At 33.5% G+C, this 16,556-nt stretch overlaps 1 protein-coding gene across 1 annotated transcript in view; it reads left to right on the forward strand.

Moving 5' to 3' along the window:
• The window catches only part of LOC110378516 (probable chitinase 10), an 85,585-nt gene that overhangs the window by 53,998 nt on the left and 15,031 nt on the right, over positions 1–16,556 (forward strand). The window contains exons 3-5 of the mRNA XM_021337818.3: positions 2,211–2,413; positions 3,997–4,234; positions 6,424–6,603. Coding sequence (XP_021193493.3) covers positions 2,211–2,413; positions 3,997–4,234; positions 6,424–6,603 — 621 coding nt within the window. The remainder of the gene's footprint in view (positions 1–2,210; positions 2,414–3,996; positions 4,235–6,423; positions 6,604–16,556) is intronic.

The following is a 16,556-nucleotide window of genomic DNA, read 5'->3' on the forward strand; positions in this document are numbered from 1 at the left end:
TATGAATTCTTAATTATAATATTTTGATTTCAGCATTTAATTAAGCTATTTAGCCACATTATATCCTACAAGATTCCGCCTGAGGTTTCACCCACGTTCCTATATTGTACCATAGTTCCCGTGCTTGGATAAAAACTATATGTTATTCTAATAAATAAGCTTTATTAGTGCCTAATGTATTCAGTAGTTTTTGCGAGAAAGAGAATCAAACATACAAACCCACATGCACACATTTTCTGGTTAGCGATAGGTTGTATAATTTGAAAGAACCCATTTTAAAATAAGGTCAAAACATTTTAAAACACCAACATCACTCACAAAACCCAAAGCAAAACAAATGAAAACTCCGTAATGATACGAAATAAACTCTTCATATGTCCCTGGACAAAGCTAGTACCAAAAAACAAACACTCTGGCTAAACTCATATACATTAAAACACTTTCTTTTGTAGCGTAAAAACATTTTACACCTCCACTGAAAATTCAACCTTAATTTTTCAGTGCTAAGGTTGATTTTTGTTCAAAGTTTTTCTGCTATAAGTTACACTGTGTCCCATAGGGGCGTTTGAAATTCAAAGTGTAGTGCAAGTTTATTACACGGAACATATTGAAGGAATGGCTTTGTAAAAATGTTGCTAAAACACCTACAACAAAATTGTACTTGTTTTTAAATTTTAAGTAATGTGGTTTCCATTTAAATGCAGCGGGGAGATGCAATGCAATTTTACGAGTTTCAGATACAAATAGTTACCAAGATAGTTGTTTATATTTTTACTACTTTTTGCTGCAGCTATAAAGTAGCTAGTGTGCTTTCGTCATAAAGCTTTCAGTGGTTTGTTTTTACGTGAAGGTAGCAAAGTTCATATCGAACATTCATTTTAAATTACGCATTTAGGTATATGTAGTAAGTTACTAGTGAAACAGTACTAGCCTCTATACTTTAATATGTATTATAAGCATTATCATTAAAATATTGGACTGTAATTCTTAATCAACAAAAAAAAAAGGTGCACGAAGGTTTTACCACATCCTGTAACTGACCAATACATCACTAAGCTGACTTAACCCAACGCGGCACCTTTGATGTTTAATTTAACGGAAAAATTCGGCGCGGCCGGTCTTTGATGTTTGTAAGATCGAAGCCTTTTGTAGTTTAGCGATAGTTCCTGGAAAATGTGGAGCAAAAGGTACCTGAAAAGGTGGATTTTCATGGAGAAGGCATTATTGGTATTGATGGAATAATCTTTAAATATAGCTTGACCATTTTTTAAGAAGGAAAAGTATTAGAGGAGAAGAATATTGTTCAAGTTGATTTTGGAAGAGCTGTAAGCAGAAAAAAGTGGACGGTGACAGTGAAATAGAGTATGTGTCATAGTCTACACTTGTCAACTCACATCTTTAACTTATTCAATACTCATTTTGTAACGCGTTAAAAAAAGTATAGTATTTCTTAGAAACAAATAATGTAGGTAATAAATAATGTATTTAATTTATTACATTCTCTTTCTATTGCCAAACTATCATCAAGCTGATATTGTTTCTCTTTATAAAAATCTTTTGCAATGCCCGATCTATTGATATCATTTCGCGATGTGTCACGCTTTGTACATAAAGGGGTCAGCAGAACTCCAAATGGTGCTGAAATGAGGCCTTACTTAATTAAACATGTCTTATTAGACCTTGTCTTGTCTGAATTAGTCTTAGAAACAGTTAAGGGTATAGATTTCATAATAACGGTATTACCGATGACATCAAGTTGCATTACTATGTGCCGAGTTTTGCCTGTGACAAATGAGAGCGTCCCAAAGGAATTTCTACGTTTTGCAACTTGCTAGATTACCATACAGAAATATAGTGGAATTCCAAATATTTTTTTTTAGGATACTCAATGTAATTTTATAAAAGAACCGACCAGGTAAATATTATTGTCTAAACCTAAAATATGAAAATGTCAAGTACAATACAAGTATGTATGATACAAGTCCTTCTTAGACCACTAAGAAGTTTTCTACCGCAGCGATTGACGTAAATGTGACAGTGATAGAATTGTGTTTAAGAATCACTCAAATTGAGATTTTTTTTCGGTAAATTTTTCAGAGTTGTAGCATTGCTTACTGATTCCCAAGCAACACAAGCACCAAAACTCCCAATCACTAGAGACCACAACGAAATTACCAAACCATCCTCTAAAACCATCTTCTCTTCCACAGCCGTTCGCAGAAGACTCCGCAAGCCTAGCAAAGTGTCCACTTCAGTGACGTCCAGCGTATCCAGATCCTCAGACCAGATCATATCAGCTAGTGTGAACAGGCCTAAAATACGTGGTCGGCCCAACATCGCCAGCAGAAAGTCCTCGGCGGCCATTGACAATTCTGTCAGTACTGATCATCATAAAGACAAAGATGGATATAAGGTAAGCCGTGAATTGTAATAACCTGAAAAATATTTATTTTGAAAGTTGTATTCAATTATTCATAAAATCTTCACTTTTGAAATTTTCCGCATTATTTTTATTAGGCACAAAAGATGTAGGAATTTTATTCACACTTCTAATCATAGGACCTTTTTGTACAAGGTTATACATTTGTCTCCATAAAATAAGTACAAAAAAGAAATTAAATGCATTTATATTGGCTAGGTAAGAAAAAAACTAATATGTTTGGCCAAAATATTGAGTCATTCTTGACATTTTAATTAAAAATCCATAAGAACGTGACCGTCATTAAAATCAGTTTAATAGAAACTGTTTTACAAACTACATGCTTTCCAATTATCACCTAGCGTTTAAAAGCCAATTAAGTAACGATTTAGAAAGTCGAATTTCCCTTTAATCAATTTCAATCAAATAGAACTTAATTAAAATATTGCTATCAATTTAGAAACGCTTTGTTTCCTCTTAATAAATATGACAGGAAAAGACAGCGGGCCGAAGATTGAGCCTTGTGAACACCATAGCACAATCTATTCAATGCAAGCATGAGATCCACTTTTCGAACGATTTTAGACTCTATCCCCTAGTAATACATGCTCTTATGTAATTTTCCAACACGCAAATACAATATTGTAAAAGAACAGCACAACGCGGATATGAGTGAACTTTTCGAACGTAAAAGTGAAGTTGTTAGCCTTCAAAATGGGTATTTGTCTACTTGTGGATTTTTATCCGACGTCCGTAGTCTTTATTTCCATGTAAATAAAGACTATAATGCTTCGTTTAATATCGTTTCAGATGTTTAATGTTTCGCGAATGTCTTTAAGATGGGTTTTTGAATTTTGAAATTATTCATAACTTTCAAAAGAGGACCTTATGTCATATGTAGAAAGTTTATATTTGAATAGGAAGAAAGGAAGCTTTTCATGTTAAATGAGCTGGTATTTTTAAGGAGTAGACGGGAGTGGGTTATAAAACTGAGTGCCTGAACGCAAACTTTGCGAAGAATAGTTTAAAAATATACGCTTTAATATTGTTTGCAAAAGGACCACTAAATCCTTGAAGATAATTGTGTGCTTTAAAAATGCATCTGAATGTAGAATTCTCTAAATTGCTTGCTACAATTTATTCGCGAGTCTCTGAAAACTTTATTGTTATGTTCTTAAGTCATTTGAATGTTTTTTATGAAAAGTCGCAAGCGTGACTGTCGCACTCAGGAAACCTGGCTCCGATTCCTGAGTCGGACCCAAATGGTTTTGTGGACTTAAGAAAACTTTTGCAAAATAGTACAAAATCTGGAAGTTAGCGATGTTAAGCCCCTGTGTCTCAAAGGTGTAGGTCCTCGAATACTACTTAGCAGTTGTCATTATAGTCAGTCAGGAATCGAAACCGAGACCCTGCGTGTGGTCGCTGTCATTATTATGACTGCCACACGCAGGGTCCCAGGTTGCTGTCATTATAATTAAATTAGAGAAAACCCCTGTCACTAGGGCCTGTTGAGTAATCGATAAGATAGAGAAACCACCTCCATTACCACTTTAATCAAACTCCATCTCTCCCACCAGATCGTCTGCTACTACACCAACTGGTCCCAATACCGTACCAAGATCGGCAAGTTCACCCCTGAAGACATCCAGCCTGATCTGTGCACCCACATCATCTTCGCCTTCGGTTGGCTCAAGAAGGGCAAACTCAGCTCCTTCGAGAGTAATGATGAGACCAAGGATGGAAAGACCGGATTGTATGACAGGATCAACGCTTTGAAGAAGGCTAACCCTAAGTTGAAGACCCTGTTGGCTATTGGTAAGTTGTTCTACTTTAAATACTTTTATGTTTCCTGGGGTTTTATTTATATGCTGGGAGAAAAAGTAGTTCATATGTCCTTTCTGAGGTATGAGACTAGCTATGTCACCTTTCATTTAAATCGGTACTGTGATTGACGTGAAAGTCATGTTTTTGAGACTTTGTTTTATGTATCAGTTCTATTCAAGATTTCTAAATTTAGTTTGCACTGCACTAAAGATAAAATTGAAGTTTTTGTAATAAACCTAATAGGTTATGTTTATAATGTGCAAAATAAACAATTAAGAATTCACGAACTAAATGTTATGTCACAGAAGATAAGCGAATATTAATATAAATGATGGCATTATAAGCGTGTGTCACACATTATAATAAAAAATGCATTAGTTTGATTACCATGTTAAATTGAATAAATTAACAAGATGTCTCTATTACCCATGCATAATGCATTATTATGCAAATTATGACGCTAGATGCATCAAGTTGAGACATTATTATTATTGAGGAAATAGATTTTACAATAATATTTTATCTAATGTCAAAAGTCGCAACCTATTGACACATGCAATAAAATTATTATGTAAAAGTCACACAGTTCAAAATATAAAATATTTCGTACGTTGTATCGTTTTGACTATAATTTATACGACTTTAACCCAAAGACAAATAAATTAACTGCAGGTTAAAACTATAAAGAATATTTAGTGACACATTTGGTCCAAAATAAAAGAAATAAAATATGAGAGAATCTTTTCATATTTTACGAACAACACTTTGATTGTCCATTCGAATAAATAGACGATTAAAAATACACGAGATATCGCATTCGACAGACTGCGTTACAAAATCGATTGTTTTAGTCATGTCCAATCAAACATCGATAAAGTTTATTTTCATGTACTTCAAAACTGTGTATCGTAAGTAAAGTAACTAAATAATACAACACATGTAAATGTCAAGCTCTATTTGTATTTTAAAAAATAGAAATTAGAGACAAAAAACACAATCCCACATGTCCATCAGACTAAAGAAACGATTTAATTTTTTTTTAAGGTGTTTTTTTTTAGAGTATACTAATACACCATACAAATAACTCTATTATAGCTTTGTATGAAAATGTTATAACAAAAACAACAATAACGCTCACTTTCATTCATACACACTCGACTTACATAACGATGGGTTCTATCTAACATTAGCCATTCAATAGTCCACTATAATATATATTTATATAAATATAATCATACAACTTTTTATAGCAACACAACTTTCTAATAAATAAAACGTTTATGGTTTGTGCGTGTTATAATAACATACCAAAGTGTGGTAATATAATGGTATTTTTAATGGTTCTGTAAGTAAAGCAATAAAAAAGTGTCAGCACATTGTAATTATTTTGTCGACTTGAATACTAGACACAAACTAACTAAAATAAAAACGGTAGTAATAAATTAGTAAAAATTAATCTTCAATAAAACAATAACATTAAAAACGTAAAAAAATACCAGTAAAAAAAAAGGAATGCAAATGCAAAATAAACATCGATATCGATAAAACAGCACCCTCGCACAATGCCTACTCATGTGCGAACTCACCGCGCTACCTTTCCCACGGCACAAAGCGCATTCGCGCGCATTTTCACCTATTTTCACGGGAATGCCTACAAAAACATCGCCTATTTTCCTGAGACCTACGTGTCGGTTGTGAAGCAATGCATTATGAGCGCTCAAAGAAATCGACACGCCACTTTTTTGCCGTTTCACCTGACTATGCAGTTGCGAAAATTCTGCTCGTGTTAGTTCGTAATTAGTGCTGTGAATTTTAGATAACTGTGAGATAATTGTGATTGATATAATAGGTATTGAACTGATTGGTGTGACAAATGAGTAAGCTGGGTCAGATTTACTACGTTGGCCTTATTTTCGTATCTAAGGACTTATATCTAGGATTTTTTACCCGTAGATTAAAACGGGACTCTAGTAATGGGAGTAAGGTACGAATCAATCAGTCTGTCACCAGACTGTATGTTATGAACCGTGATAGTTAAACAGTTGTCACAGATTATGTATTTATGGTGGCTCAAAAGACACCAAATAAAATAAATATTTTCCGAGGTTTTCATACATACAAACCAGATTTTTGCCCGTTTTATAGAGGTACATTTTAACCATACTTCTTACCCTCTCCAGGTGGTTGGTCCTTCGGTACCCAGAAGTTCAAGGAGATGTCAGCTACCCGCTACGCCCGTCAGACGTTCATCTACTCCGCGATCCCATACCTTCGTGACAGGAACTTCGATGGTCTGGATGTAGACTGGGAGTACCCCAAGGGTGGTGAGGACAAGAAGAACTACGTTCTGTTGTTGAAAGGTAAGTCTTTAGTTATTGGTTTCAGGATAAACAGTAATTTGTACTAGGCAACTGAAATTATTATTTCTCAAATATTGATGTAGGTAACTCGGAAATGTTTGATGAGTAGGTATGATATTTTTTTTTCTTAAAGTCAAGTTCAATATTTTACTGAAAATACCGTGGAAAACCTATATAATAGACCGCATCTTAGGCGCAGTTGACAGCCGTCAGTTTTTAAGGGAAGTTATCATTTTTTGTACTCATGTCAACTGCATTGAAAAAGCGTAGGCCATAACAAAAAATCGTTCGTTTTGTCTAAAAAAGCACCCCATTCTCTATTCTAACCGCAACCAGTCAGAACAGATATAAAAGCTAATCCTTCTGTCCATTTGAAAACTACAAAACCCCAAAAAACAATATCCGAAACATACAAACATTTATTTCACATTTCAGTGTACCTGAAAACCGTAGTTTTCCGGTATTTTACCGCTGTACCGGGATTCATTTTAAATGTAATCTGGCCGGGATTGCAATATCTGTGTCCGCGCTGTGGATCTTCTAAATATTGGCGAATATCGGACTGTGGTCGGCGCACTCAGGTGCCTGTTGTGTTTCACAGAGTTACGAAGGTTTAGACAGGGTTAATAAAAAAAAAAACTTTTTTTGTATGTCAGAAAAAAATCTTATAATTTTAGTCTGTATTTGCATAAATTAAGGCTAATATATATGGTAGTTATGAAATTACTATTAAAATGATAAATCCATACCCTAGAGATAAACGAAAAACTTTTGTATCGATATCACACACAAATTCTGCAAAACCTACAAAGCTTAAAGCAACAAAACACTACTCTAGAGACATGTAAAGTAGGAAACATTGGTACTACTAAACCAGTTTACACCGTCAGAAAGTCCCAAATTAGTTTCCAAAACTAACCCAGCGTGGGTGACGCGTAGGAAGTAAATTTAATCAATAAAACTCCAAATAAAGTTAAATCTCCGACCAACAGCCACTTAAAACCGGTCTAAAGGTGATAGAGTGATACCAATTAGTATGAATATTTGACAAGATGGTCTAACCCATCGGGTCCCATGTGATATGGCATAATAAATAAGACGATAGTAGGGTTGACTTTCTTGAATAAAATATTTGGAGTATCAATATTTTAGCATTGTGAGACGACCTCGTATTATTTTACTAGTGTCAGATGCTTGCATTTATAGCATGGTTCTAAACAAATTATGATGAAATAGAAATAATAATATGTATAATTTAATTATGACATGATTGTAAATCAAAAAGATCATTAAATATGCATTGAAATTAAAATGTTAACACAATAATTCAAAACATATAATTTGTGAAACTAATCCGATTTCAAAATGCCATGTCTATTTTCAGTCATAGTGCTGTACGCTATCAAAATACAATTTATCGATATATCGATAGACCGTGTCGCTACCGCCGTTCGGCTGCACCTGTCGCCGGCACCGGTAGTGTCGTTCCATAAAAATAGTTTATCGATAAAAATTTCACTTTTATGTCAAATATTTATGACTGGAAAATGTGGAGCTTAATTGACCCTTATTTTAACGATGACGGATTTTTGCAAATATTTTTATTTCTCTCCTATGATACTTATTTCAATATCTAGGTGACCTATTTAGTTTTCTAAATAGGCAAGCATCCATTGAAACCAATTAGTGCAACAAACATTGTAATATTAATATAGTTAAAATAATGTTTACATCGGTTACAATAAAAGCAAATCACAGTTTAACAACCCAATCAAAGATGAGACTACAAGTTTACACGAATAGAACAACCTAATAATACTAAAATGAACTTTATTGCTCTGCCAATCAATTTACTAAATAAGGTCAGAATTAAAATAAATTAACAAATCATTTGTTGTCTTAGATTAAAATTCTAACATTTATGTGATTTTGTCAAGGTGAAGAAGCAAACTATTGACTTGGATGACAAAAATAAACCTTCGATCGCTGATGCGGTAAAATATGATAATTTACAATTATAAAATGCATGAGATGATGTTAATTCTGTCTGTTAATGAGAAGCCGATGGGATGTACTTAAAATTGTTTGCCTCCTACTAAGATCGTATACAAAGGTCATAGTGCAACTATAGTAATGTAGATAAAATCAGCAATAACTGCATATAAACACTTTTGATTTTATTGGTACTGGTTTGAATGAACAACACACTGTACAATGTATATTATTAAATAGATACTCACATTAGCATTACTTAGGTGCAATTGAATAAATTGAAATATGCTATTTTGTCGCTAAATGCTAAATTATAGTAACTAAATCAAAAATGACCTTAAACTCAGAGGAATCAGTCAAATCTTTGTTATCTCACGGTACGTTTTAGCTCAGCAACATTGATATTATTAACTATCTAATTTCAATATTAAATATGCTCACAATTTTCCAATATGGCTGTGAAGAAAACCTTGATAACTCGTTTATTGAAATATGAAAATTAATTAACAATAGCCGACATTGCTAGACACGGTCTATTTATGTTATTTTACAAAAAATATACAAATACCTCAATGTTTTGTTCGTCAATTTTGTAATTTACACGTATTTTTGCGTCGCAAATGAAATAATGAAAATAATTAGAACAAATACATCGCAATTTCGACATTTATACAAAGCGTTTGACAGCTCAATGACAAGTAACAAAACTACCTCTGTTGTTGGGTGCAATTATATATTTTTAACTATTCAATACCTTGATTACATAATTAGCCAACCAATTTCTTAACACTGACTGTCACGTAAAAAAATCACCACTAATTACAGTCACTCCAAAATTGTCGGCCACCAACTTACCCTCATCATTTATCGACAAATTATCCTTAGCTTTCCCATCCCTAAACCCCTTTGTTCCATCAAAACTCTGCGCACGTTTCGTCACATCACGACATCTTTTAGTCGTGCCCTAGTCATAACGAAGAGCTTAGAACTAAATTATCAAGCCTTGTGAAATTCTGAAGATGGACAAAAGATTGTAGGCTGCATTTGGCTACAGAAATTAGGAGCAAATTGTTGGGAGATCACGAGTAGTTATGTTTTAGAGCGCAATGTTTGTGGCTGGTGAGAAGCGTTGCTATTTGTGTACCTAATACTTTTTACCTTGCCAGTATTTGCATTTGTAATAATTTAAGTTTCTAATTACGACCTTTGTTTGAACTTCAGCTAGCAATGCATTTTTAGCTTTAGTTTCTTTTAGATTTATCGTACTGTCTAATTTCATTTAGGACTCCCAAAATTGGACAGTTGGACGGATCAAAGAGAAATATGGGCTCATAATTCAAACTTTTCTTTGACAATTAGGTATGTAAACTTAGCACAACTTACATCATTATTCGCAACTATTCAATTCTACCACATATCCATTTAAATATCATTACCATCCTTCTAATTCCCTTACCCTTGTAAGTGCCACATCATTACCTCTTAGAACAAAGTCTTACGTCTAGCTAGAGAGTTGTATCAACAATGTCGCTTAGTTTAGTTTCAACTCTTTAGCTAAAGTGAGCTCGTTGACACTTTAAGTCATTAGGAATGTGTGTATGGAAATAGATGGAAATGGATGGTCCCGTTAAAAGGATTAATTCTATTTGGAGTTAAACTATTCTAATTTAGTGACTTCTTTATTATGTAGCATAGCAGAAGAGAAAGAAACTTACAATAGACTGTCTATTCACACGATCTTACCCGCGTCCCTAGAAAAGGCACTTTTCGCACTTACGGGTATAAAGCCTAATATATTCTGATTTATTAGCTTTATTCATTCTTAGTTTAATTAGTAATACATTTTGTGAAACGAAATAAAAACCTACTTATTCAAAAACTTTCGTTTTAATAATATTAGTGTGAATTCTAAGCTTCACAATAGACCACTAAACTTGAAGTATCACATAACATCGATAGGTAGGTTCGTAAGTTGTGGTATTAACGAGTAGGTAGTAATATTATAGTAAGTTCAACTCAGTTGTGCGCGCGGCCTTATGTGTGGGTAACCCTTGTACATATACAGTAACTTTGTGTGCGTGGCAAGAGGTACAGTCGGGTACAATACAGTTATTTAGGGGTTGTATACGGGGGTTTAAAGAAAAACAGTTATTACGTAATTTAATGTTTATTTATTTATAATGATTATGAATCGCTATTTGAAAAATCAAATGATGAATTTTCGGATTCGCTACTCTCCAAGGAGAATTATAAATTCTAACTCCAATGTCAAAATGTCTATAGTATTCTTCTTTTTTCTTTTCTACATGTCGACAAGTATTACGCCACATCCCTTCATCAATTTGACTTAAACGTTCATTTATGAGTTTCATTATTTTGTTATTTTGGTCGACATTATGCGAAGCAATATAACTTTTTAAAATTCCCCACACATTTTGTTTACATTATTATACTAGATTATACCTCTTTTTACATTCTTAGTCCACACTTTTATTTATTGTCCACGTACCCCGAGCTAGAAAATATGTACTTAAGGAGTATTCAATTCTTAGATACTGTCAATGTCAATTTGAAAAGACGTATGAAAAAATAATGAAAAACTATATTTAATAATAAAAAGCTTAATAATTTCTCCGCGAATAAATAGTATTTTCGTAAACGACTGTACGCATAAGAAAAAGTGATAAGAACACGTCATGCTCGGACAACGTCACTGTCACACAAATGAAAGTTGTATATTTACAAGCCGACGCACACATAGGGCCGCGCGCAAATCTGAGTTGAACTATCTATACAGAGCTTGAAAATATTAGGTATTCACAAAAGGTGAACTTTTATAATAAGAAAACTTGACGTGAAAATCACGTGCAGATCAGAAAAAGACGAGTAAAAGTAAAATGCAGTGTACCTACCTATTCATAAAAGCAGATATAAATTCACGTTTCGTATTAACACGTTTTTCTTTAGTTTACGAAAAAATAGAAAAAAAATGATAAATCGTAAATTTTATTACTGTGTCAAAGGTGGCATAAAATGTCGTATATTATTTTCTAGAATTCTCTGAACATATTTTTTTCTGTTTTTGATGATAAGTTACATCATTTTCTTTGTATGAAAGCAAAAAGTTGTGAATTATATTGTTTTCTTCTTTAGTCATTTATTTTATTTATATTTTTTAACAAAAACATTTCATATAGGTACAGAAGTATGAAATTTTTAAAATTTTTATTTTAGACAGACATTTTGCAGAATGTTGTAACCGCCGTTCTTTGGAATATGACATTAGGACTTTCCCATTACAGAAGTCATCAAAAAGAAAAACCCAATCCCCTTAATTAATCCTTACCCATTTACCATGAGAACGACACAAAACACCATACCTCATGGCTCACTAACGAGAAACATTAACGTTCTAATTACGTCCCCATGACAAATAGTTGTGGGTAGCTCACTTGTTATGTGTTTTGGTTTACCCGATGAAATTAAGTTGGTAAGGCCGTTTATTCGATTAAATGAAATCGAGAAGATTAATCGAGACCTTTTCTGTAAAAAAACAAATTTTTTGATGGTTAGCGCCATTTTAGTGGCCGCAGATTGAATGCTGAGCACCGCTGGTTTTTGAGATAGGTCATTTGGTGTCATTTTCTACTATTGATATTACTGTAGGTCAAATTATTTAAAATACATTTGATTATTATATTATTATTGTTATGTAAAACTAAAAGTTATTGACATAATCATGGTAACAAAGTTTTCGCACCATTTTGTGAGTGACATTGACTTTACTAGTTCAGACAAATAACCCTTGTAAAGTTATGTGAATTTATTTTAAGTATGATTATGTTCTTGTCGCAAAATGTGATTTATGTTTTGTAAATAAATAATTTGAATTTCCCAAAAAATCGATAAGGGTGAGCCTGTACAAAATACATGGTAATTTTGATTGCTTATAGCAGCAACCAATTATCCCAAACAGAAGAAAAATCAAATAACTTTGCCAGACTATAATTTTGTGTCTACAGCTACCTTTTGGAAAAAAAAAACTGGCAATTAATTTTGAACGTTAACAAAGTTGTGAACTGGCGTGCCTAGTTTACAACTTTGTAGACAAACTAATAGCCTGGCTTTTGATATTTTGAAAACCATAAAATCAATTTATTTCTCCTTCATTTACCTTTTACCTACCTACTTTATTTAGAGGTGCAATATTTTATTTTCAGTCTCCTAAAAGAACATTGAATATACGTTGTTTTACTAAAGAAAACATAGGGGCATCGGTCAAATAACAAAACTAGAAAAAGTAATATTTAATGATGGTGTGAATAATGATAGACCTGTTTGTATTTTTGCCGATTTTTCTTTTTTGAAGACTGTTATAAAGAACTGGGAATCTTAATACATCTACTAGGTACTGTACCGTTTTCAATAACTTTTGTACCTATTTCTACCGTCACCACGAACAACAAACCTAAACAAAGGTCAACTATATTTCTCTAGTCTAAAATCTAGATGACTCACTTCTAATCTACCTACAATTAATTAAGACGCCACCAAAACTATCAAATCAAAGTCAAACACATAAAACGTTCCAAATTGCTTCCAAAATTCCTTCGCAATGGATCCAATGTTCTAAAACTTCTAGTTCATCCTTTTTTGGATCCAATAAATCGTTTTAAGACCAAAAAGTATATTATGTATGTTTATTATAAGATTTCTGACTCATGAGGCATCTTCACCTCGACATTTGACTAAGGTCAGGCAAATAAACTTTTCTATGTAAATGATATCATTTTTGTTCCTTATTTTTAGCTGGCTAGTGACTAGTGTTTTGTTTTTGATGTTTCCCTAGTTTGTTCTTTTTCAAGTACATAGTTCGTTCATTTGTTTTTCGATTCTTGAAGATTGCGACAAATATTGAATCTTCATTTGTATTTTTTTCTTTTGTTTTTTAAATCAAAATTATCAATAGGTATGCTTGTGAAATTTTCTAATTATATCGACTTTTAGAGCTTTCTTGAGTCTGGGCGTAGTTTGAGTCTCTGACACTATGCAAAATTTTAACTTCTATTAATTAGACTTTATAGTACGTAGTTAATCTCATATGACATTGTGGTGCAATTAACGATATTGTGCCCTGTAGACAAGGCAATAACGTTGTGTGCTCAAACTCGACGACATGCTGAACAATTGCTCAGACTTCAATCAGAAGCGCGCTCAAACATTGACTGAGTAACCCTGTGGGGTCTGAGTGTCAGAGGGCAGAGCATTTCTGACTATAAACTTATTTGAAAGAGATGCTAAAGTCAGTTTCTTTGTTTGTGTTGGGCAAACTTAGTTAAGGCGAAGCAAAGCTATGCATATGAGTAGGTATTTGTTTTTTGTCATCAAATGTTTCCGATTTACTTTTAATAAATTGAATGAGCCTGAAGTATGTAGGCACATAATACATAAAATTTTCACATGAATCGCTCTTACTTTTGGTTAATAAGCATGAAAACCCATTCAGTTGTTTATAAGCTTTTCGCAAGCAATGGCGGAGTATCTTTGTTAGTAATTGTGTTGACATTAGTATGATTTTGCACTCTGGCCTTTTAAACTTTATTTTTTCTTTACATATTAAGCTTCACTGTCGCTGAAACCTTACCTTTACCTACCATTGATTACTATGTGGAATTACTCGCAAGTGAACACAAGATTGGGAGACTTGTCAGGCCAATTTCACGCAGTTTTAAATCTCCAGCGTGTTTCTGGGGGAGAAATGTTCTTAATGAACATTTTACATTTAATGGAAAGAGGATTATGAAGCCAATGTTAATTTGTTACGCACCTGGTGCGTAGGGTGGATTTTATTCTAAGCTTACAATACTCTTACTGATAATTAAACGTAAAAGTTTGATTTTTGTGTAGGTATGTCTGTTACTCTTTCACGCTAGAAGTAGAAGCTGATGAAGCTTTACAGTATTACAAGTATTGTTAATAACTTACTGGGGTTGTCTCATCCTACAATTATGTACTTAACTATTTTGGGACAATAAACAATTTATTTCATCCTCCGAACCTTTTTCCCAATCATGGTCGGCTTCCAGTTTAACCTGATTCAGCTGTGTACCAGTGCTTTACAAGAAGCAACTGCCTATCTGACCTCCTCAACCCGATTACCCGGGCAACCTGATACCGCTTGGTTAGACTGGTGTCAGACTTACTGGCTTCTGACTACCCGTAACGACTGCCAAGGATGTTCAATGACAGCCGCATAAACAATTTATTTATATTACAATTTGAAACAGAAAAACGTAAAGGTTATTCTTTATCTGGGTGCAGGAAGTTGTTCCGAAACCTGATGGAAGCTACTAGTATTTAAGAATGGTCACTAAATGACTCTTTTATCATTTTTATAATTACCTTTGAATGTATAATTGAAAATATTGAATCCAAAAACTATATCATTATTTTTTATAGCAAAACATTAAACTCTTCAAATAACGTTAAGTCAATTACCTATAGCTTACAACGAAATAATTACCGGCCATTAAGTAAGAGGAACGCAAGAAATACTCGAACATACGAAGTTCCGTACGGAAATACTGGCTCAATACGAGTATATGTATAAGGAAATTGCATTACGTTTGGACGTGTATTACAACTTGATATGGGTATTATTTTTGTAGATATCTTTGATATATTATCCTGTACTAGCCACTAATTAATCCAGTGATCAATAATTAATATAATGAAATACGTTTATTCACGCGTGACACAGTGACACAAAAAAATGTACAAAAAGTTAGAAATAAAAAAAGACGAATTTCAATTAGAAATGCAATAACGGAAAATATGTGTCACCCCACGTGAAACGGCCCTCTCTCAGCATAATGCTGAGACCCTATACGGGACAAAAGCCTCAGCGCTGATTTTCAGCGAGAGCCGTACAATTTATAAAGAACGTATCGAACCCCCTTGTAGTACACAAGGGGGTTATGCGGGTCTTAGATACCTTGTCAATTTGTGTGTGCTAAGTATGAATGTAGATGGATGGAGAGGAAGAGGAAGACCTAAGAAAAGATGGATGGATTGCCTGAAAGATGATATGAATAGGAAGGGAGTGAGTGTCAGTATGACGAGTGACAGGGGAAAATGGAAGAAAATGACATATTGCGCCGACCCCAAGTAATATTTGGGAACAGGGCAGGAGAAAGAAGAAAAGAAGTATCGAACCCCCTTGTAGTACACAAGGGGGTTATGCGGGCTATGCGGGTCTTAGATACCTTGTCAATTTGTTGAAATATAGTATATAGACATGGTTTTGGATCCGAACGATTTTTTTCTAAAACAGGAATATCTAACACGCTTATATTTTCCCCTCAGAGATTTATAATTTTGCCAATGCCTCATCAGCATTGTAGCATCTGTTGAAGATAATTTAAATAGGTAACCCTAACCTATATTTAAGTAAAATAAATAAAACAGAAGTTATGTCGAACGTATGTACCGCATAATTAATTTCAAATATTCTATCGCAGTACAAAACTGATGTTTGACTGACTATCGCGTGCAACTCGCCTAGCAAAAAAGTTGTACAAAAACTAGCTTAGCGTGGTATTGTGCAACCGTTCTATTACTATAAGTGCGTTTAATTTTCGTAATCACGCCATTTTTGAAGCGGGGCCAAAAAAACAAATTGCCAATTATAAGAACGTAAGCACTTCATTTGTTTTCATTGTTACAAAGCGTAAATAGTGTGGTCTCTATGAGAAAAATTGAGATTTTCTGTGTATATTTTTTTGTTCGTGTACTTTTAACCGACTTTCCAAAAAAAAGATTCTCAACTTGTCGGCATCTTTTATATATTAGAAGTTGTTAATTATGCTTACTGCAGGTGAGCCTCTGTTTTCTATATAAAATAAAAGTAAATAAATAAGCCTGAAAGTGTTTCCTTTACGGGCTTTTAATAAATGTAAGTA

Source organism: Helicoverpa armigera, chromosome 2 (genome assembly GCF_030705265.1).
Source record: "Helicoverpa armigera isolate CAAS_96S chromosome 2, ASM3070526v1, whole genome shotgun sequence".
NCBI lineage: Eukaryota > Metazoa > Arthropoda > Insecta > Lepidoptera > Noctuidae > Helicoverpa > Helicoverpa armigera.